This window comes from Kryptolebias marmoratus, linkage group LG16 (genome assembly GCF_001649575.2).
Source record: "Kryptolebias marmoratus isolate JLee-2015 linkage group LG16, ASM164957v2, whole genome shotgun sequence".
Classification (NCBI taxonomy): Eukaryota; Metazoa; Chordata; class Actinopteri; order Cyprinodontiformes; family Rivulidae; genus Kryptolebias; species Kryptolebias marmoratus.
In genome coordinates, this window is record NC_051445.1 from 30,060,777 (window position 1) to 30,085,632 (window position 24,856).

Consider the following 24,856-nt stretch of genomic DNA (forward strand, 5'->3'; position numbering starts at 1 on the left):
AGGAACAACATCAGACATCTCAGTCCAGAAATGTGCAGTTCTAGGCACAGCCAAGATACTGCGCAGAACCCTCAAGCTCCCAGGCCTCTGGTAGAGGACCCGAGCTCAGAGGATGAAACAAAGACCACCCGCGGAGGGTGAGAAGGGAATTTTTTATATATATATTTCCCTTCTCACCCTCCGCACTTCAGCTATTGAATATTTTAATGATCAATTTCTCTATTGAATGTTGTTGTTCTTTCAGCGGCTCCCTTCTTCAGGGGTTGCAGGATTACAAGACCACAGTACTGACCACCAAGCTACCGCAGCCCTCTAATTATAAATTAATGTGTTCCGACAGGTAATTTGTATGGTTTAAGTTTTTATTTTGAACATTTTGTTTTACCCCCAACTAAAAAAAATCCAAATATAATTATTTATTTGCAACACCACCCTGCTCCTTTAAAAAACTACATAGACTTCACTAAAAAATAAAAAGTTGTCATCATATAGGCTTTATTTCTGTTCTACTATTCTTCAGTTGTGACTTCTGAAAAGTTAGAATGGATGCTGTCTCCTCTACAAAGTTTTGCACTAGGTCTAGACACAGGACTGGCAGGACCCATATCACTGTCTCCAGGCTTGTGTTTAACAAGAAAATGGTTCATAGACATTTGCTTCTGTATGTGCTTTAAAATATCAGGAAAATTAGATGTAATGATATTATTGTACAGATTTATGCTGTGTGAAGAAACTATTTTGTCTGGGTGATGTGCAACTGTACAGAAGCTTTGCACTATTTCACGCATTGCAGACACTTCTTTGATTGTACTCGAAGTGAGCGATTCCACCTCCACCTCAAGCCGCAAAGTGGTGGGTGGGCAAATGTGATTTGGCAGGAAGGCTGGTGGGTGGATGGATGTGTTCTGGCGGGCGGGCAACTTTGGGATAAAAAAATAAATAAAAAAATTGGGAGGATACAACATTTATATCATGAAAAATTTGTATTTAGATGTGTTCATAATTAGACGTTCTACAATAACTGAATATACACATACTATTCCAGTTGGTTCTACTTTTAATGCAGAACCCTTTAACTTGTATCTTCGAAATAAGCTGTTTCCCTTCTGCCATCAGAACTGCAAGCACTTTCATGGCTTCACATACGCCATATCACCACAAAATATCAGATTATTTATTTATTAGAAACCTTTATGAGGACAATTATTGTTATATAATAAAAGCAAAAAGACACGAATCTTGCATACCTTAATCCAGGGATGAGGTATCAGAATGTTTGTGGACAGTTACAGGTATTTTGCTTTGTTTGTTTTTTGGGGGTATTTTTTAGCTTTGTTGTGCTCTTTTGTGGTGAAATAAAAAGCTGAAAGGTGAGGTTCTCAATTTATCGGTCCGTATACATTCAAACATCATCTATGGCCATGAGGCATGAATCAAAATCAAGTGAGATCACAAATCCAAGCAGTTAAAATGTGCTTCCTTCATAGGGTAGCTGGACTTAGATTTCAAAGATAAGGAGCTCCATCATCTGGGGGGAGCTCAGAGTAGAGCTGCTGCTCTTCCTCACCAAAAGGAGGCAGCCGAGGTGGTTCAGGCATGTGATTAGGATCAATTCTGGACACTTCCTTCTGAAGGGTTTTCAGAGCATGTCCAACAATTTTTATAAAAATGTGTCTACATCATTAAAACTTAATTGCCTCTTGAAGTGACTTGTAAGTTTGTGCATAAAAATGCACTGGTATTGTTCAATTTGCATTGTTGAAGACCCTGTTTGACATTTTCCTACTTCTTAACTCCAGTTTGTGCAACATTTTTGATAATTGAGTTATTTGAGTTACTTGGTGAATTGTTTTAGCCCGAGTTACAACTCCAGCTATTTGAGGTGGGTGTAGAATATACTACACCCACAGTTGATTAAATTAGTAGTTTCGATTTTGGATAAAAACAATCACAAGAACAATAAAAATCAATTATTAAAATCTATATTATACTATATTCTACTTTGTGATAATAAAGTCTTGCCTCCTAAATGAACAAATCAGACTTTAAAGAGCCCTGCAAATATTGAAAGTGTAGTGTATTGCTGGTTTTATTTGTTTGTGTTTATTATTTTATCCAATAACCTAGATTTTGAATACTTCTGTCAGTTATATTAAGTGAAAGTTTACAAAGAAGGTATCAAGGAAAATTTCACCTACAAGGCAATTCACTGTTCTTCAGTGCAATAAATGTAATATACAAACTCAGTGAGTAGACTTGTTCAATAATCACAATCACAGTAGTGACAAAATAACTGTGTGTATGATTTATTTTCATAACAAGGATCCTTAGAACATATGTAAAGGAGCAGGAACCACCTTCTGTCCTCTTTGCAATACATAAGACTCTTGCTAGTATGGACTTGGAGTGGTACATATGTATAGGTGATTTTCAGAAACCAGATGTGGGTGTGAAAGTGTGTTAACCTGTGTTCGAAGGATCTCTCCTTTGGTTAGCTGCATGTCTCCTGTGAGCTCTTTAACAGCGATGCCCAGAGGTTCCAGTCTCTTACTGAAGTAATTAGTCATCTCAGCTGCCAAGGCCTTCATTGGAGCCACGTATACTATCTACAAAATAAGAGGAGGAGAGCAGAGTGGAAATAAATAGGATGGAGGACAAAGAGTGCTAAGGTGAGCAAGGTAGAAAATGGAGGTAGGAGCTGGTGGGGGTGGGGGATGGGGTGGAAGGACACTGTGGTGATAAATGAGCAAACAGAGGCAGGATCATTTGTTCCCTGGCAATCAGCACAAATCACAATTTATTGAGAAATACTATGCCAGCCACTTGCATGGGCAAAGTTTAATGATGATGTATGAAAAGTGGCTCCCATCACTGGCTGGCAACGTGCACCGATAAGTCTGTGCTTGTGACTGTAAACTTTCATCAAAGAAAACAAAACATTTTGGATATCTGAAGTACTTATCTAAGAAGTCACTGGATTAAACATTTTTTAAAGGTGGATGACAATTATTTAATAACAGCTATTTGTTTCGAGATTAGTTTAATATTCGATTTTAAGAGGTAACGAAAAAAGGCTGCCATGGCAAAATGATAAGGGAGACAGGAAGACTCAGTTTGTTGATTTTTAACAATTTGATACAAAAAAAATGTCAAGCAAAACATCCTAGAGATAAGACAGATCCAAGCAATAGAATCTGTCTGACCTCAGATTATCAGAGTGCACATTTGAACAAAGTTTATCAGAAAAACATAATGCTGCCAATCTTGTCATAACTGAAAAGCTGTATCACCTAAAGGACAGCATGACCTAACATTGAATTAGGAACAGATATGCAGTGTGCAGGACTATTCTGTTACATCTAATGTGGACATCTCAGACAGTCTATCAGTATCTTATCAGTCAATCTAACTTTCCACAACCAGGCAAGTGGACTTTTTGATTGGTTGTTTGTTTGAAGATATTTGCTTCTCATCTGAGGAGCTTTCTTGATTTAAATTGGAATGTGCATGGTTGAAAAGCTTTAACCTACATAGGATGTTCTATTTATATTAAGTAAATTCACATGAATATTATTCCCAATCCCCACCCTACTGAGGGTCATTCATAGAGTTATATAAAACAACTAGGGTGTGCACTGCCTATCCAGATCATTATTTACTGCAGCAGATAGATGATGATAAAGAAGGGTGATATCGTTTTCATCAACTTACCAAATACTTAAGCTTTCTTTAAAACAGGGGTCGGACACCAGGTCGGATATCGACCAATAACAGGCTGATTACATAATAGGAATTCAATAATTGAATTATTCAACCTATTCATCATTATTATCAGAAATCAACCACTAAAGATGAATCCGTTAATTTCAGGGAACCCTTATCATAATATTTATATTAACCCAATAAGAATGAAACAGAATTTGTTTTTAAAGGTTTAATTACAAAAAAAAAAATGAATCAAAATATAATTGACAACAATAAAATCAACACAACTTAAAATAACTAATAATGACTGACCTTTGATGATTTCAAGACTTTTGAACTAGCTGAATAAATATGACTTCAACTAGTTGATGAATTGGCAACTAACTTTTTTTAACATGTAAAGTGTGTAAATTGTAGGCTCTACTAGTTGCATCTAATTGCAGTGATCAGTGTCTAATATATATCTATACTTAAAAAGTACATTTCCAGACTAAATAATAATTTGTACTAAATTATAGCATGATTCAGCATGTACAGAATACTTCCTACTAGACTCTGTACAGCAATATATGCCACTGTAGCTAATATCTATGAGCCAAATCAATAATTAACAACAGCATTTAAAGAGGCTTTATAGGCTACTTTTAAACTATTACATTATTAGCTGAAATTCTGTGATGTCTGATCATACTGATATAGGTATAGCTCAAGGTCAGATCACATTTACATTAAGATAAATGAGATAAAACATCTGCTTACTTGTGAAAGGAGACATTTTCTATTTTCTCTTATGTTGCTACAACCGTAGCAAACAGCTTTTTGGCATGATTACATTTTTAATATTTACATAATATTATTATATACAATTTATTATTTTTTTAAATTTTTTTACATAGTCAGCCTGTACACAGGCTATTTAGCAAAACACCAGGCACAGATATTTCAGTAATGGCCGCCATTGCTGCAGTGCATCACAAAGTCACATGACTAGTGTGCACTATGGTTGTTTTATGGAATGGAGCATGAGATTGACAGACAGATAGGTGTGGCTTCTGCAGTATTGTATACTCTGTAACAGACTGTTGTGGTGAAGACAAAACTCTCAGTTTACTAATCGGTTCACATTCCTACCCTCACCAATGGTCATGCACTTTGGGTAATGACCGAAAGAATGAAATTGCAGATACAGGCAGTCAAAATGAGTTTTCTCCTCAGGGTAGCTGGGCTCACTTAGAAATAGGGTGGGAAGTTTGGTTATCCAGGAGAAACTCTGAGTAAAGCTGCAGCTCCTCCACATCATAAGAAGCCAGTTCAGGTGGTTCGGGCATATGATAGGATGTCCCTGGACGCCTCCCTAGGGAAGTGTTCCGAGCATGTCCAACTGGGAGGAGACCCCGGGGAAGACCCAGGACACGCTAGAGATACTATGTTTCTCGGCTCGCCTAGGAACACCTTGAGCTGGAATAGGTGGCTATGGAAAGAGATGTCTGGGTTTCCCTGCTCAAGCTGCTGTCCCCGCAACCTGACTCTGGAACAAGTGACAGATAATAAATGGGTGGATGGAAGGAAGTATGCATGCATTGCAAATGTACATATACTGTAACTGTGTAAATAGAAAAAGTCTCTTATCTAATCTAACTTAACTAATACTATCTAATACTAATAAAATGTATGCATACTTGTGACTTTATAAAAAAAAAAACTATAAAAAATTATCTCTCATTATTCAGGCATTTGACAAACAAATAATATGCATGTAAATATCTGATTTCAACAGTAACTTGTCCACGAGATAAAAGGCCAGGAGGAATAAACTCCACCCCTGCTAGCTGCTCAGGCTGGCTTTGTTCTCACTCCGTTTCTCACCACCTTGATCACCACCTTGTGCCATGCCATTATGTTAATTCTTATTTCTATTAATGAACAATTGGGTTTGGGAGTCACCAAAAGTCCTGTTTTTGGTTTTAACTCATGCTTAGATATGTCTGGTTTCGTGATTTTATTTAGATTATCCTATATTTCATTTAGATTATACATGATTGATGTGTTTTTTTCTGCGTTTGATTATGTACCTGCTGTATTTGATTCTGTTGTTGTTTCTGTTGTAAAGCGCTTTGGATCGCCTTGTTGCCGAAAAGTGCATTATAAATAAATCTCACTTCACTTAGTTTAAAATTTAGGTTTAGGGAAGCAACCCGAATCACAGGGTCAACTGCATGGCTTGCTCAAGGCTCTCTCCTTCTTTTGCTTCTTTTGGGTGTGACTCTTAAGTCCCTTAGGGCTTTGTTTGCCAGTATTATTTTCACCTGCCACCCAAAGGGGAAAGCGATAATATTTTTGGACGGGTCTGTGTGTCTGTTTGTTTGTCTGTCATGCTTGCCAAATATCTTATGAACCAATGGACAGATTTTAATGAATCTCTCAGAAAATAATAATTGAATAAACATGTGGAACTAATTACCTTTAGGAGTGATTCAAATTCAGATGGCTGGTAAAGCCAAATGATCTTAGAAAAAAACAGAAATGGCTGTAACTCAACCAATGACAAATATCGAGCTAAAATTAAGTGTGGTAGTGGTAGTGGTGGACTAATTCACAAATCATACTCCAAGTGTAACATATTTATGCTTAAAATGTTGGCAATAACTACTGGAGATAAAACTGTTTACAAAACGAACTGAACAGATTGTAACACAACTCTTAGAAAATGACCAATGAATGTACATCTACAAATTAATAACTTCTGGAGTCAATCCAATTTCAGATGGCCATCACTGCTAATGAACATAGCACACAAAACTGGCTATAACTCATAGTAGCTAAGTATAATCTTTTTTCAGTGCAATGGAATGTGAACATGAACATTTCTGAATGTATATGAAAAGGTAAAAAAGAAATTTTCTCACAATTTTTAGTCACCAACTAGTGTCCAACAGTTGCAGTCCAGTGAAATTCTTACTTAAGTTTCACACTTTGGAGAGATGATAGAACACGTTCCCTTTGTGTTAAAGATACTAACCACAGATATTCCCACAGTGTACAATATGGTTTAATTTGAAGTGGGATTATGAATGCATTAATAATCATTTCATAATCAAATTGCAGCCTTCTGGATGCCTTCTGTATTTGAATTGAATCATGAATGGCCTGAAGATTATACAAGTTGTAAAAACATCACGTCATAGTTTCACTTGGGTCAGCATCAGAAGTTTCACAACTATTTTACAGCAATGAAAAACAACATTAAAACAATATATAGTATATAAATCTTTGGAGATTTACTGTTGTAAACTAAAAAAACTTAACCTCTTAAAGGGGACCTATTATGAAAAATTTACTTTTTGCATGTTTTTGTACTTCCATGTGGGTATCTACTGCTTCTAGAAACAGTCTAAGCGCAAAAAGAACAAACAAAAAAAAGAACACTTAGCCGTTTTTTTGGCAATAAGTAAATGTTTTGCTGGTGTCTGCAAAACGACCCGTTTCAAAAGCCTCGGGATTGTTGCATCACATTATCTAGCAACCCCAAGCCGAGCCCAGCCCCTCACCTAGGAACCCAGGTAGAGCTCCCACTACATTACAAGAAGACCGTCACGATTGTTCTGCTGGGTTTACCGCTGAACAATGTCTGCTGGAAAAGGAAAATGTTTTGTTGTCAGCTGCAATATAGAACGTGTCCATGCATGTTCTCCCAGTCACGGAGAACAGAGCTGTGTGGCTTCATTTTATTTTTGATGGCAATGTCCCCACAATATTGCCAAAGAAAGTTGTAGTTTAAGCAAATCATCATTTTTTTTATTTATTTTTTTTTTATTCCTGTTTTCAGGGAAGGCAGATGCTTTTTTCTTCTCTCCGTTTTCTCCCCGTACTGTTTTTTTGATTGTCTTTCTTTCTTTTGAGCCTCTCTTTGCATAATTTCTGAAATAAATTGTAAGGGATCTGGTCAGCTGGTATCTCAATGCAATAGAACAAATTTCCATGACGAGAAGGCTGGGCATAGGAGAGCCCTTTGGCCCCAACAGGACATTTCTAGCTGGATACACGATGAATTCCTGGAACAAGTGGATGATTGTGTGTTTATCTATAATGTTGGTTGAGGATATTGAAGATGTGTACATAATTGGATTTTTGATAAGAGGATTTTTGCTGTTTGGACTTGGAGGTTACCTGGTGTTTCATGAAATTCGGAAGACGCAGGCAGCTGTTCAGGCCATGTCAAGGCTGCTGCTCTGTGTGAAGGAATGTGCCAAGCAGTGAACGCTCAGACTCAGTTGCTTTGCGAGTATAGGTACATACTGGATGCAGCCCTTGTGAGTGGCAGGCCAGCTGTGGACCTTAGAACTTGCTGGCCAAATGGAATTGACCTTGGAGAAGTTACCAGCTTGGCCTGGTATGGATGACCACATTAATTTGGCTGTTTGGATTCGCCATTGAGATGTACCAGTAAGACTTTTAAGGCAAACATGAAATTAATGGCACCGGTCTGACCTAAACAATACCGATATCTCAATTTGGCTCCACTGAGTCGGCCTTGGAAAGCTATCTATCTCAAAATTCTCCTGAATATTATGTAAACTTGATGCTCTTCTCCCATCAGTTCCCCTCCCTCCCCCAGGACACCTGTGGATCTGTGCCAGCTGATAAAACCTTCCATCACTATCAGGACTATGGCAAGGAAACCTATCTGGAACAGTATTCGTGGGCATACCTCCCCCTTAATCTCAATGTCTTCACTGGCACCCTCTCCATACCCACAATATCTGCGCATTTACTATTGGAATTGTAGTAAACTGAAATTGATAGTCTACATTAGCTACAGTGTGAATAAAAAGGTTGCATTTGCGGGGGGAAAAAAAACAGTCTGTGTGCTGAATTATTTATGTCAGCTGCTCGACTTCACATCATGGCACACTGCACCACACTGAAGCCGAGCAGATTGTGGCACAGAGGTGGAAGTGAAGCAGAATCTAGTTTAAAGTTTAAATTAATAACGATATAAATGTGCGTCAGATCTGCAGCGTTTAATCCTTCAATGAGTTTTTTATGTTTTTTAATGTAGTAGGTTAGAGGAGTGTCGGGTGTTGGGAGGGCGTGGCCAACAGCAGCTTATTTGCATAACAGTGACGTAGAGAAGCATATTAGGTCTCCTTTAAACTCTGTTATTTTAAGTAACTGCAACAATCTTGTCATTTTTTTGTCCCTTTTTGTCCAGTGCAGCAGAAAACATCCTCTAGAAATTTGTTTACTTAGACTGGTGAAACATATCTAGACAACACTTGAATGTGTTAATGTGCCTGTTTAATGTCAATGTCTGCTTTAAGCACATTTAATTGTGTAGATATTGGCAATAACTAAATAAATACCATACATGTGACAAATTAATTTCAATACATACAATTAATAAATAAAATTCATAAGTTTGATATAAACAGAATAAGCTTAAGGTAAAAATATATCTGGTAGACAGAGTTCGAGTCTTCATTATAAATAGTTGTTTTTGGTTCTCTCATCTTTCGATAAGCAAAACCATGTGACTTAATTCTTGCTAAACAGGTTATTCCAGTTTGTTGTAGTTTTTATTATTATCCTTAAAACATGGTGAATATTCAAGCTTTTTTAAAAATACATAAATAATAAGAGCTTCATTTTAGTACTTTATCATTCTGAAGTTGAAATTCTAAACTTGTATGTTGTAAATTAATTTGTACATTTTTGTTTGCATTTTCTTTTGTGGTAAACTGTAAATGTTAAGATGAACTAAAGTAAAAATTTAGATTTTCGATTTTGGGAGAAAAAAAATAGTCATTTAGATAAATTGATTATTTTAGACAAAAATAGTTGTTAGTGGCAGCTTGTGTGAAATTGTGTTTTTTTTTAAGTTAAGTTCAAAGACTATAGAATGGACGAATGGTGCAGAGATACAGTAAAGCAGGTATTTCATTCTGCCTTAAAACATTTAAAACAAATCAAGTAAAAAACTGGTATAACAAGCCAGTGTAAAAAAGCTATAGGTAATATTTGTGTTTGGGTGTATGTGAGCACCAGACCTTGAATTCATCCTTCTTTATGATACCACCAGGCTGCAGGTGCTGGCGAATCTCATGAAGGACAGTCAGCATGGCAATGTTGGTCTTCCCAGCACCAGTTGGAGCACAGATCAGAAGGTTTTCGTTGGTGTTGTAGGCCGTCTCAAACACCATGGATTGGATCCTGTTTAGGCGCTTCATTCCTTTAAACACCAGCTGCCCGATCTGAGCATGGAAAGTAGGACAGATGGAAGAAAAGGGGTCAACACACAATTATTACCCTAATCACAAAACCTTCATGAGAACTGCAGGCATCTCATATTTTCTGTCCTGTAAGAATAAAATAGACAGATTTGTGCCTAATTTAAATCTAATTTCAAAGAAACATATTTTACTTTTATTCAAACAGCATTGTGAACATCAAGGAACACACCAGACAGGTCAAGGATAAAATCATTGAGAAGTTTAAAATAGGGGCGGCCAAAATTGTAAACTTTAAAAAAGAAAAAGATAACACCAAAATTTGCTATTGGTAAGCTTTCTTTTTGTACTTTAAGTTAAATTTGTGAGCTTCTTGCTCTTCATATGGAACACAAAACAATGAAAGCCAACAGTATTGAGAATATTATGATAAAGACATCTGGTATACATTTAATGTGTAGTGCAACACATAAAAGCAGTTGAGTTCTGCCCCATGCCTCTTTTGGTTCTGCAATGCTCGTGCCATTTCTGAAACTTCATGTCTGTGCAGGATATAACCAGCTCCATCTGTGATTTTCGAATGGCCAAAGGCAACTTCAAGGTGGACTGGTCTTTTGGCCATTTTGCAGAATTACTTTATGAGAGAGCCAATTGTTTACTTAGATTTATATGCATGCACATATTTTAAGCATAGACAAGATGTGACCTATTTAAAATTAATTCAATTAAAATTCTCACTCATTGATTTGTTGTTGCTTTTGGAGAGACAAGTATGAGAAACAGCAGGGTTGACAAAGAGTTTGAAAAACCCAAATCTGTATCAGAATGATCAAAGCTGTACAAGAATCAAAAATAGGCATCAGCCCACAAAACTTAAACTGGTGCTTCTCCATTAATCATGATGAAGAGTACCACTTTAAGTAACAACAATTAACAATTAGTGTAAAAAGTAAGGCTGCTGCAAATAGACAGCATAGTTGCTGCCGAGAATAAATGTTTGAGGAAACGCTTGTCCACGACAACGCTATTTCTAAACAGTGTTGTATCATGTTTTATTCCCACATCAAGATTGGTTTACCCACTAGTTTCTCTCCACCATAACATGTTGTTTTAAGCAACCATATTTTAAGTAAAATGTTAAAAGATCCTGTTCTCTTTTAGTCCCTTTTTTGTATTTGTATTTGATGTGTAAAAAATTTAACAGAGGAAAACATCCTGTTATAACACTTGTGTGTGTTAATGGGTCTATTTTGAGCACAGTTGTGTCCATAATCTTAACAGCTAAATGAATAACATTTAAATCAGATAAGTTTATACACAATAAAATTAATAAATCAAAGTGATATATTATGTGAAAAACATACTGCAGGCTAAGTTGACGGAACAACTGGTAATGTATCCATTATTCAATTTTAAATTCTTGTGTTGTATTTGTTTCTTGCCTCTTTCTGAAGGCAAAACCCTGTGACTGAATTCTTGCAGGGCAACATGGTGGAGCAATGGCTAGCACTAAGGGCAACAGGTTTGCCTCCTGGACGGAACCTTTCTGTGTGGAGCTTGTATGTTCTCCCGGTGAATGCGTAGGTTTTCTCTGGGTACTCCAGTTTCCTCCCACAAACCAAAAACATGGACATTAGGTTAATTAGTAACTACATTGTCCTGAGAGTGTGAAGGGTTGACTTTCTTGTGTCTCTTTGTGGCCCTGAGATGGACTTTTAACCTGTTCAGGGTGTACACCGCCTGTTGCACAATAGTCAATATCCAGCTCCCCCTGCAACACTGAAAAGAAATAGCAGGTAAATAAAATGGGTGGAATGATGAATTCCTGCAAAATAACTTCTCTTGACAGTTTGCAACTGAATCTGTTGTGTTCTTAGTTTTACATAGTGAATGCATTTATGTTGTCTTCTACTGCTGTTATTACTTTTATCACCAGATGGCATAACTATGACAAAATAGTGCAGAAGAGATTGCGTGATAAGAAGAAAGACAGAGTGAGATAGAGACAACACAGTGTTCTGTAATGGCGTCTCCATACTTGCTGTCATAAGATTAAGAGTTTAACCGTGAGTCTCCTACTTCATTACAACCCCCACAACAAAGTTGGCGACAAGGATAACTGCTTCAGTACAGTGTCCACCACTGTTCCTGCTTCGCGCTGGTGAGCCTCCTATACTATTTACAACATGGTGGAAAATATTTAATAATTACAAACCAGATTCCAAAACAGTTGGTACACTAAACAAATTGTGAATAAAAACTGAATGCAATGATGAGGAGGTACCAACATCTAACATTTTATTCAGAATACAACACAAATCACAGATCAAGAGTTTAAACTGAGAGAATGTATCATTTCAAGGGAAAAATATGTTGTTTCAAAATTTCATGGTGTAAACAAATCCCAAAAAAGTTGGGATAAGGCCATTTTTACTACTGTGTGGCATCCCCCCTTCTTCTTACAACACTCAACTGACGTCTGGGGATAGAGGAGACCAGTTTCACAATTTAGAAATAGGAATGCTCTCCCATTCATGTCTAATACAGGCCTCTAACTGTTCAAGCATCTTGGGCCGCCTTTGTCGTACCTTCCTCTTTATGATGCGCCAAATGTTCTCTATAGGTGAAAGATCTGGACTGCAGGTTGGCCATTTCAGTACCCGGATCCTTCTCCTACGTAGCCATGATGTTGTGATTGCTGCAGAATGTGGTCTGGCATTATCTTGTTGAAAAATGCAGGGTCTTACCTGAAAGAGATGACATCTAGATGGGAGCACATGTTGTTCTAGAACCTGTACATAAGTCTCTGCATTAATGGTGCCTTTCCAGACATTCAAGCTGCCCATGCCACAAGCACTCATGCAACCCCATACCATCAGTTATGCAGGCTTCTGAATGGAGCGTTGATAACAACTTGGGTTATCCTTGTCCTCCGGTCCATATGACATGGCGTCCCACTGTTCCATAAAAAACTTCAAATTGTGACTCATCTGACCACAGAGCAGTCTTCCATTTTTCACACTCCATTTTGAATAACCCCTGGCGCAGTGCAAACGGCTGAGCTTGTGGAGCTTGCTTAGAAATGGCTTCCTCTTTGCACTGTAGAGTTTCAGCTGGCAATGGATTGTGTTCACTGACAATGCTTTCTGGAAGTATTCCTGAGCCCATTCTGTTATTTCCTTGACAGTGGCATTACTGTTTGAGGTGCAGTGACGTTTAAGGGCCCGGAGATCACGAGCATCCAGTAGAGTTTTACAGCCTTGACCCTTACGCACAGCGGTTGTTCCAGATTCTCTGAATCTTTTGATGATGTTATGCACGGTTGATGATGATAACTTAAAAGTCTTTGCTATTTTACGCTGGGTAACACCATTCTGGTATTGCTGCACTATCTTTCTGCGCTGGAATTGGTGATCCTCTTACCATCTGGGCTTCAGAGAGACACTGACACTCTGAGAAGCTTTTTTTATACCCAGGCATGTTGTCAATTGACCTAATTAGTGTTAATTAGTCTTCCAGCTGTTCCTTATATGCTCAATTTCCTTTTTCCAGCCACTTATTGCTACTTGTCCCAACTTTTTGGGGATTTGTAGACACTGTGACATTTGGAATCAACATATTTTGTTATATTTACTCAGATTAAACTTTTGATCTGTCATCTATGTTCTATTACGAATAAAATATTGACATTTGCTATCCCCACATTATTGCATTCAGTTTTTATTCACAATTTGTTTAGTGTCCCAACTTTTTTGGAATCCGGTTTGTACAAGCTCATCCAAAATGCTATTGGAGATGCATGGCCAGATACAAGATGTTTATTACACTGCTTAGGTCCAGATGGACAACATCTGTTCTACACACTACCCGAACAAGGTACAGCCTTTAATGGAACCATGGCTGCACTTGAAATAGATTGTGTTCTCAAAGTTAACCTATTAGCATGCAGACACACATTCAACCAAAGTGTGCAATGTGCCAATGAAACCGGTTGACAACATGTTGCTGAGCTCAGTGCTTTATCTGCACCGTATGGTTTGGACTAATGGAAAATGAAAAAAAAAGAGCTCAGCTCATAGCTAATGCTTATCTCAGTGCTGTGAAGGGTAAGTTACTGCTGGAAGAGGACCTTTGTGAGGAACCTCCACCCCATATTTATTATATATGGGCAAGTCTTAAAGAGAAACATCACTGCTTCAGATGTGGATCAAATAAGCACCTGGTAAATAATAAGAACTTTTCTGCTGCTAAAGCAAAATGTCATAATTGCAGGAAAAAGGGATATTTCACCAAAGTATGCAAATCACCTTTGGCTGCTGTGAGAGAAGTTGTAGTTTCAGAGTTACTTTGTGTTAATGTTGTTAAGCTTATGGTAGCAGCATTTTATAATATCACATGCCAGAAGAACACTGAAGGTCCACAAGGAAACTCTTAAGTCCTGATGTTAATAGTAGACTCTGGAGCTTCTGTGTCTATTTTACCAGAAACTGTCTACAAGCAATATTTTATACAGTGCCCAATGACAGAACCCAAAGTTAAACTCCTCACATGCAAAAGGCGACCTTCTTTTCATTGGCTGGCTACAAGCAAATCAAAACAACAAATTTCCAGAATCACTCTGTATAGTGAAGATTAGATCACAACTACTGGGCCTGGACCTGAAAAGACCTGACTGCAGATTAACATCATAGGTGGAGCTGTGACTTTCCTTAAAGAGGATGATGCAAAAGAACCTCCCACTGATACAAAAACAGGCATGATGTATAATGCTGATTTTTCTTCAACCCACAATTTTGAATGTGTTGAGGGGTTTATCAACAATGTTCAAGTAAACAACACAATGCAACCTGCATGCTAAAAACGGAGACATCTGCCACTCTGTGTATGTGAAGATGTTTCAGATCAGCTCAAGCACTTATACCAATCAGGCATCATTGAACCAACGGACACATCTTATTGGGTCAGTTCTCTAGTGGTGGCACAAAAATGCAAAGGACACTTGAGGCTTTGTCTTGATTTGTGTTAACTTAATAAAAGTATGATAATGCACTGTCACCCTCTGCCTCATGTGAAGAACATGTTCACAAAACTAGCTGGTGCCACAGATTTTAGCCTGACTTAGACTGATTTAGGCTCAGCTTACCACCAACTGCCTCTACATCCTAATATCAGCAGTCTTAAGACTCAGTTTGCCCAAGTTCCTTTTGAACTTGATTCAGTGCCATCTGCCTTCCAAAAGATGGTGCATACCGTTCTGAAAGATTTGCCAAGTGTACAAAACTATCTGGATTATAGTGTATTTGCCCCCAAAGAACATCATGATGAACACATACAAGCTGTTTTCCAGGGTCTTAAAGGTATGGACTTACAGAACAATTTTAACAAAAGCTCATTTGGTCAGTCAAGTATTCTATTCCTTGTTCATGTCATCTCCAAGGAGTCCAGATCACCTGAATGACATTGATGACGTTTCTGCACCAAAAAATATGGCAGCTCTTCATTTCTTCCTAGGATTCACTTCCTGATTCAGCAAGTTTCTACCAAGCTATGCAACGGTGGTTAAGCCACTGCAAGAGTTACTTTAAACAAATACTTAAGCTGAGTCAAAACAATGCTCTTGAAAAGCCCAGCACATTCATCACAACTGATGCGTCAGACTATGGATTGGGAGCTATTCTGACACACTCAGACAACGTGAAATGTATTCATGTTTTTGTGTCCCACAACCTGCCTCCAGCCGAAAGAAAGTACTCCATTATACAAAAAGCACTAAGTACTAAAGGCCTGAAAAGAACCGACATGAGAATTGCACACTGGTTAGCTAGACCGATGTGTTTCCAGTACTACATGCAGTACCTATCAGGAAGTCAGAAAACTATGGTGGACTCCATCTCCTGTGTTCCCCTGAGCACCATTAACACAGCTGAAGATTCTGAGCAAGACTTTATCACAAAGATAGCCAAAATCTCTCTTCCCCTGAACGCATTATCACTTGCTGATTTTAAAGCTAAATGTGAAGACTGTCTTGAACTTATAAAATTGCAACAAATCATCTACTCAGAATGTCCCAAAGTGAAGAAGCCCCTTCCAGAATAAGTCAGATCTTACTTCCTTGTGCATCATGAACTGGCTACAAAAGTCATCACTGATTTTCAGAGGAAAATATCTTGTAGTTCCCAAGGCGCTGTTTGCACCTGCCTCATGAACGACAACAGGATGTGGTTCACAATAAACAACACCTTAGAAAACCTAACTGGAGACCTCATGTGGATGATTTTGTCCACAGTCCTGTCATCGTGTCATCTGTCAATGATATGGCATTAAGCACATCAAAACCATCCTCATGGAGTTCCTCAAGGTTCAGTGCTTGGACAAATATTCTTTACGTTATAGAAGCTTCAATTAGGTAAAGTTATTAGACAGCACAGGACACATTTTCATTGTTATGTCAGTGATACTCAGTTATATTTATCCATGACACCCAATGAATCCAATCAGTTACTTAGATTACAAGCATGTCTCAAAGACATAAAACCCTGGATGACTCTTTATTTTCTACTTTTAAAATCAGACAAGACAGAGTTAGTGGTTTTTCGACCTGAGTATTTTTGGAATAAACTTAGCAGCATTTCACTTCCTCTGGATGGCATTAATTTGGCCTCCAGTTCTAATGTAAAGAACCTTGGTGTTATTTTTGATCAAGATATGTCTTGATTAAAAATATTACCAGGATTGCTTTCTTCTACCTGCATAATATCACTAAAATTAGAAACAATTTGTCTCAAAATGATGCAGATAAACTGGTCCATGTATTTATCATGTCTGAGCTGGACTACTGTAATTTTCTTAATATCTGAGTGTCCAAAAAACTCTTTAAAAAGTCTTTAGTTGATCCAAAATGCTGCTTTCAGACTTCTGATTGAGAGTTGGAAAGAGAGATCATATTTCTCCAATTTTATCATCTCTCCATTCCCTGTCAAATTCAGAATATAATTTAAAATCTTACTTCTAAGATACAAATCTCTCAACCTCCAAGCTCCACCTTATATTAAGAATCTCATTGTTCTATATTTTCCTAACACAGCAATTCACTGTCAGACTGCAGGGTTACTTGTGGTACCAAGAGTTTCCAAAGGTAGAACAGGAGGCAGCGCTTTCAGTTATCGGGCTTCTTTCTTCAGGAACCAACTTCCAGTTTCTGTCCATGAGGCTGACACCCTGTCTACTTTTAAGAATAGGCTTAAGACTTTCCTTTTTGATAAATCCTATAGTTAGGGTTGGCTTGGATTTCCTGATTCATCCCTTAGTTATGCTGGTATATGATTAGACTGCTGGAAGATAAACTGACCCCATTTTCTCACTCTGCTGCTGTCTTTTCTTGCTCTATTCTCTATGATTGTATCTGTAATTATTTATATCATTAATATATGTTTTTCTTTGTGTTTCTTGAATAGGAAACTACATGTGAACCAGCCATTCAATGTTTGTCTGTCTCTCGTTCCTGAACTCTCAAACCCCAGCTGGTTGAGGATGATAGCTGCCTGTCCTGAGCCTGGTTCTGCTGGAGGTTTCTTCCTTCCACTGTCCCCACTGTGCTTGATCAGGATGGGAGACTGTGATGAAGTGAAGATTCAATGCAATCTGCTGGCTTCTTCAGATAGATAACTTTTACTAATTGGCTTTTCCAATGTATGTGAATGTTTTTTGTACAGTGCCCTGAGCAAACTTTTGTTGTGACTTGTCCTTATATAAATAAACTGAATTAAATAAGCTGAAATGAATTTACATTTTATTTTGTGTAATACTTTAAACACTGTCTGTTTAAAGTTGCCTGTTTAAAAAAAACCAAATAACTAATTATGATTTTTGAAGAAAAACTAGTTTAGATATATTGATTAATCAATAAGTTAGTCAGCAGTTCATTTAAAATAAAAAGTGTGGTTTGTGGCAGCCGTAACAAATTAAATTTTTACACTCTCTGTCTAAACCAATTATTGATTTCCTTCTAAAAATGTAAGTCTGAACAATTGATTTTTTTTTTTAATCATTTTTTAGAATTTATCTAACTACACATACTATCAATGTATTTTACTGTAGAATGACTAAATAATGCCTATAGAAAAATTAGGAGCAGAGTCATTGTTGATTGGCACAGTCAGTCACACGGCTGAGTATTAGTCAGTTTCCAATGGCAACTAGAACTGGGCCAGCACCAAGCACTAAGTTACAGCAGTTGCCCCCAATGGCAAATACATTTTCTGTGATAAAAAAAACCCTCTTTGGAATCTTCTACCAGCACACTGACATGAAACACAGGCAGGTGATATATAACTGCATCAGCAACTAAACCTTAGAGTGTTTGTGAGGGGAGCTTGCGATGAGTGGAGCATCAAAAGGAATAGAGGTGAAGAAGTGTGTGTGTGCGTTGGGATCAGCCGTCACTCAAGCTGCCCTCCATCTGCCTTCACTATGGCAACAGTGTTAGTGATGGCCCTCAATCTCACACTGCCTCTGATAAGCACAGAAATGAGCAGAGTGAAGGACAGTTGGTGCCACACACACACAAAAACAGACTGAGACAAACATACCACCAAACACGCACAGGAGAATGAAAAAACTCTGCAACAACTTCTCACATTCTCATCTGAAACTCAATATGTACAGCTCAAATGCGTATATACAGAACACAAGAATTTCATTCCAAATTTAAAAAAAAAAGAGAGTTACAAAATAGATAAAAAGACTTTCCCTTGATCAAAAACTCAGAGAATTTCCACAATTGCAAATGGTAATAAGATTTGCCAAAGAAAAAAGACAATAATCTAAAATATAATTTTTTGTTAAACTTTATTTTTAGCAACAACACATATCCACAGTTACATTCTTCTATCTCTTACTGACATCTGTCTTCTGCAAATATGACTTGACAAAAGAGGATGAGACAGCAAATGTTCTGACAAATGTAATAATGAATACGCAACAACAGAGTGAACTCAAAAGACAGATAAAAGCAAAATAAAATAAATACAAAACACATGATTAAGTCCCCTCTGAGGTGAGGCGGTCCACACAATGGTATTTTAACCTGACCCAAGGGTTTACAGTGAGTGCAAAAGGGCAATCCTGTAAATGTGTCACTGAATTAATAAGGGCATGATAGGGCTCTACCTTATATTAAAAACTGTTTTTTGAAGCCTTAGGGAATATGTGATTTCTTCCATCAAATAAATGTCCCAGACTCTTTGTATCCATGTGTTATATGTAGGAGGCCCTGGCTTCAGCCATCTGATAGTTATGCATTTCAAAGCTAATGTGAGCAAGATATTTAGAAGATATCTATGATCTTTCCTGTCTATTCCATTGGGTATTACTCCCAAAACTGCCACCAGGGTTTTCTTTCGGAACATCTCTCCTGAGAATTACCTTGAGAGCTTCAAAAATCTCCTCCTAAAATACACTTAGTTTAGGACAAGACCAAAAGATATGCATATGATTTGGGTTCTGCAGTTTTTCCAGCATGAGCTGGGTTGTGTTGGGCCCATTTTACTAGTTATTGCTGGCGTTTTGAAAAACCGGACAATTACTTTCCATTTGAATTTTTTGGTAATTGTGCTTCAGAACATATTTCTTCCCATGTGTCCTCTGCTATTGATTCCTGCAATTCAGTCTCCCATTTATGCTTTATGTTTGTGGAATCGTGCACATTTCATAGGCAGAAACAGGTCATATTCTTTACTGATTACTTTTTTATTTCCCTTTCCCTTTTGTATGTTCATTAGGAAATTTTCTATAGGTCTAGGTTCATGGAGTTTAGTCCAATTGTTGTGTGTCGTCACAAAGGTTCTGAGTTGTAAGTATCTATAAAAGTCTGTATTATGGAGGCCAAATTCACTTTTCACCTGCTCAAAGGTTTTGAAATTACCGTCTTTAATTAATTGATGGATATGTGATAGCCCATAATTAGACCAGTTTTTGAACCCTGAATCTAAATTGTTTGGTGCAAAAGTTTTCATAAATCCTATACTTGATAAAAGTGAGATCTGTTTTAATAGTTTAAAAAACGATTGCCTTTTGTTTCAAATTTTGAGGGTGTTTTTGTCCAGATTGACATTTCCTTTGCAGGAGTATCTAAGAAGGGTAATGTTTGCAGTACTACTGAGCACATGCTATCCTCTATTTCCAGCCATCGAGTATCCGTACTATTCTGTAGCCATACTAATAAGGGTTTAAGTTGTGCAGCCCAGTAATAATATTTTAAGTTTGGGAGTTTAAAGCCTCCCTTGGGTTTAGATAACTGCAGAGTTTTTAGTCTGATTCTAGGATGCTTTTTTGCTAAATAAATTCAGTTATCATTTTATCTAAGGTGTCAAAGGTAGATTTGGGAATCTCCACAGGCAGCATCTGGAATAAATAGAGTAGTCTTGGTAGAACATTCATATGGATACTTTAAACACGACCTATCAGAGAAATAGGGAGTGTATCCCAACGCTCCAGATCATTTTTAATGGCTCGTAGAAGTTTGCTATAGTTCGTCTCATAAAGGTCACATAGAGATGTAGGTATATAAATACCTAGATATTTGATACCGTTCTTGGTCCACTTAAATCCACTCTGTAATTTTGTGGTATCTGAAATTGTGCCGTTTACATCCATAGCTTCAGTTTTTTCTATATTAATTTTGCAGCCTGAGTAAAATCCATATTGAGAGATGAGCTCCTTTAGGTACGGGATTGTTGATTTAGGTTCTGCCAGATACAAAATTACATCATCAGCATATAATGAGATTTTGTGTACTTCCTTGTTATTTTCTATCCCTTTAATATTAGCTTTATCTCTAATGATTTGGGCTAGCGGTTCAGTACTAATGGCGAACAGAAGGGGTGAGAGCGAACACCCCTGTCTGCTCCCCCCGTTCTAGTGGAAACCTATTAGACCTAAAGCTGCCTGTGGAGAGGAGTAAAGTGTTTGCACCCAGTCAACAAAATGTGGACCAAATCCAAAACATTTCAGAGTATGAATTGGGTATTTCCAGGACACTGTCAAACGCCTTTTGGGCATCTAAGGATGTAATTGTTGATTCAATATTTCTTTCCTGTTGAACGCTTGTTAGGTTTAGTAAGCGCCTTAGATTATCAGCATAGTTCCTACCTGCAATAAATCCTGTCTGATCGGGGTGTATGATTTGGGTGATGAATTTGTTAAATCATCTTGCTAGGATTGCAGTGACTATGCGTAGATCTGTGTTCAGCAGTGATATAGGTCTATAGGACTGGCAGTCTGTAAGATTCCTTGCCCTCTTTGTGGATTACTACTATGGTGGCTTCTGTCCAAGATGGTGCCATAGTTTTGGATTTTAAAGCATGATCATATGCTTTTAATAGCAAGGGAGCCAGAAGATCTATAAAAGTTTTAGAAAAGTCGTTGGCAAATTTACCTGGGCCTGGACCTTTGTTGTTTTTAAGAGATTTAATTATCTGCTTGATCTCCCATTCCTCGATCTGTTGATCTAATTTCAAGGCCGCCTCATCCGTTAAGTGGGTATGTTATTTAGAAAATCTGTAAGCTCTTGAGTGTTATTACAAGTATCAGTATTCGTATATAATAAATTGTAAAATTTTGCAAAGGCCTCTGCTATTTTGTCAGGTTTTGTCACAACAGTCTCTTGGGATTTTATTTTATGAACCATGTTGGAGGACTGTTGTTTCCTCAGTCTATATGCCAATAACCTACTAGCCTTCTGGCCATATTCATAATGTTTTTGATTAGTGAATCTTAAGTTGCCCTCTACTTTATCTGACAATAGACTGTTTAGTTGTCTGCAGGTTGCATTTAATTCCTTCATGATTTTAGCTGAAGCGTGTCTTTTATGTTTAATCTCTAATTCTTTAATTTTGTCCTCCAAATCTTTTTGTTTAGCATTCTTCTGTTTTTTCCTCACGGACGTGAAGGAAATTATGCAGCCCCGAAGGAATGCTTTGGCACAGTACCATATTATCAGAGGTGTTGTTTCTGTAGATATATTAGTTTCTAGATATGTCTTGAGCTCTTTTGTAATAAATGCAATGAATACTTTGTCGTTAAGCAGGGACATGTTAAGCCTCCATTGTTTAGATGTTAGCCTGTGATCTATGTCCCATTTTAATAAGACAGGTGCATGGTCAGAAATAGTAATAGGTAATATTTCTATATCTACTATTCTATGCAGCTCTGACTTTGGGGTAAAGAAATAGTCGATCCTAGAGTAGGATGCGTGCCTGCTTGAGGAAAAAGTGAAGTCTTTAGTTCTGGGAAACCTGCTCCTCCATACGTCTACAATTCCTGTCTCTATAATCTGATATTTAAGCATCCTACTCATTCTAGAGAGTGGGGTTTTTGGGGTAGGTAATCTGTCCAATATTTGTGACAGAATGCAGTTGAAGTCCCCGCCTACCAACAGGAGCCCAGTACTGTGCTGTAATATTACCTTAAACAATGACTTTATGAATTTAGGTGCATCCGTGTTGGGTGCATACATATTTACAAGTGATAATTCTATGAGCGGACGGTACCTTTATTCGGCTGTCTCTGTTGGGGTAATATTGTTCCGGACATATTCCATGGCTGTTTTGGGGTCTAGGAACTCCTTTTCTTCATTATGATATGTAATCCATAGTCGGGCCGGATAGAGGAGGCCATAACGGACCTCCTTGTTGCCCCGCAGCACCCTCCGTACCTCCGTGAAGGTGACTCTCGCTTTGGCTACGCTCGCCGTGTAGTCGGGGAAGAAGGCGACGCGGTGCCCGTTGTAAGAAAGCGGAGCCCAACCTTAGGCTCTCCTCAGGATTTCCGCTGCGTCCCTGTCGTGGTGTAATTTAGCGATGACTCTTGGTGCCTCGCGGTCCCTGGGTCTTCTCCCAGTGAGTGTGCGGTGTGAGCGGTCTACCTTTATGTCTCGGTCCATCTGCAACACTTCTTTGATGATTTTTGCCACCGCTTGTGGGGAACTGGAGCCCGGGTGTTCTTCAATGCCCGCTATTGCGGATATTGGACCTTGTCATTCTCCCCTCCAGATCTTCACATTTATCTTTGAGTGTTGACATTTCTTTCTGTAAGCTTGTTACAGTAGACTGTAGTAAAGTGACTTCGTCTGACCACGTTGATAGGCCACCCTTTAAGTCCAGAACGTCCGCCTTTATAATATCCACTTCAGCTTGTATGGTCTTTGAGCTATTACCAATTTTGGAACGGACCGCTTGCAGTTCTGATCTTATAGCTTAAAAATCTTCCGTTAGTACACCTTTAAGTTCATCTCTTATCTCTTTAGCGATTTCTCCTTTCAGTGACAATAAAATGTCTGCTTTCATTTCTTCGTTACTCATGTTTGGTCCTTCAATTCCAGTGGTTGTTGGTGGGTGTGTGACGCCAGTTGCCCGCTGTCTCATGGTCCTAGCAGGTCTTACAGCATTAGCATCGCTTCCATATCTATACTTTTGCAGTTTTTCGGCCATTCAGGATAATTTTATTCGGGTTGTCCAGCTATTTATGACCCTAAGGTTTCCTCTCCAGTTTTTCGACTGATATTAACGTGGTTAATGCTGTTTTTTAATGTAATTTTTACGGATTTTGCAGGAAAAGTACGTCTTACGCCATATCCTGCTCACCAGTGCCCCCAAAATATAATATTTTGACATTATTTCTTGCAATGAATGCAAATTTCGTTAAAAAGAAAAAAAAAAAAAAAAACTCTACAGGCTCCCCGAGAGTTAGAGAGACTAAAAAGTAAGATCACATAAGACTCCCTCCACTACTACTACTACCTCTCATTAACATACAGTATCTTATAACACTGCACCCCATTTGGCAGGAGTAGGGAAACCTCCAGCCTCCAGGGTGTATATGGCCCTCAAAATCCTTTTGCCTGGCTCGCCACACAATATCAAACAAAACAATAAAAACCTCTGTGGGAAAAATATCAACAAACAACAAGAAACAATGGCATTTCTGTAATAAAATTAACAGTAATGCACATACTTGAACCAGGATTAAAGTCAGTGAACGCAACACTAGTGCTCAAGTGTGAGAGCAAAATAAGAATGAGTGACTGACTGCTGTCGATCATGGTGACTGCAAACAAAGAAAAGTGGATTCTTAATGCCACATTTGTCCGGAGAAATGGACAAACAATTATTTTTTCGTCAAAGTGAAAAGCACACTTGTATGTCCAGAAGGAGCAGAAGGTGATGAAGCATGCTAAACTGGAGCAGATGAAAGGATAGATGTGGACCAAAGAAAACCTTGCTTTGGTGGAGTTTGGATGCACAACAATCAGTGCTTACAGAACCACAGAGCAACAGAGACGACAATGAGAGCAAGTTTTGTGATGAGTGAATTAAATGCAAAGAAACTGAAGCCTTGTGCAGGAGGAGAATTTGTGCAGGAACAAATCACTGCTGCGGCAGCGTGACTGCATTAATAGATGAAGTTTTCAAAATACCACATCTGGCTTATTTATATTCAAAAAAACAAAAATTCAAAAAGAAATTTAAAACTGAAAATAATCATTTGTTTTCTAAACAATCTACTGTACGTGCCTTATTTTGGTGGCACTATATTATTATATTCTTTTGTGTTTTGAAAGACAGGAACTGTTACAAAAATAAATACGCAAAAACTGAAAACTGTGTCCCACAGAGGACTTTGTAAAAATTTCAACAGACTAAGAAAGAAAAGGTTTCCCACCCATGCCATACGAGATCATGGAAGTTGAAGGGAGAAAAAAAAAAGTTTTTCCACAGGATGGTCTTTGTTCAAGTTTAAGGTTAACAGAACAGGGTGGACATGAAGCTTCACTAACTGGCAGAATGAGTAATTTACTTGCTCACCAAATTTTTGGATTTAGTAGGTTTGTCTGACTTTCACAGTTTTAGTACTAGTACACAAGTTTG

General features: G+C 37.9%; 1 protein-coding gene across 4 annotated transcripts in view; it reads right to left on the bottom strand.

Moving 5' to 3' along the window:
• ascc3 (activating signal cointegrator 1 complex subunit 3) overlaps positions 1 to 24,856 on the bottom strand; it is a 297,685-nt gene that overhangs the window by 200,704 nt on the left and 72,125 nt on the right. For all 4 annotated transcript variants that reach the window (XM_037980369.1, XM_017414246.3, XM_025005501.2 and 1 more), the window contains exons 9-10: positions 9,753 to 9,956; positions 2,466 to 2,606 (exon numbers count right to left, since the gene is read on the bottom strand). In XM_037980369.1, coding sequence (XP_037836297.1) covers positions 2,466 to 2,606; positions 9,753 to 9,956 — 345 coding nt within the window. The remainder of the gene's footprint in view (positions 1 to 2,465; positions 2,607 to 9,752; positions 9,957 to 24,856) is intronic.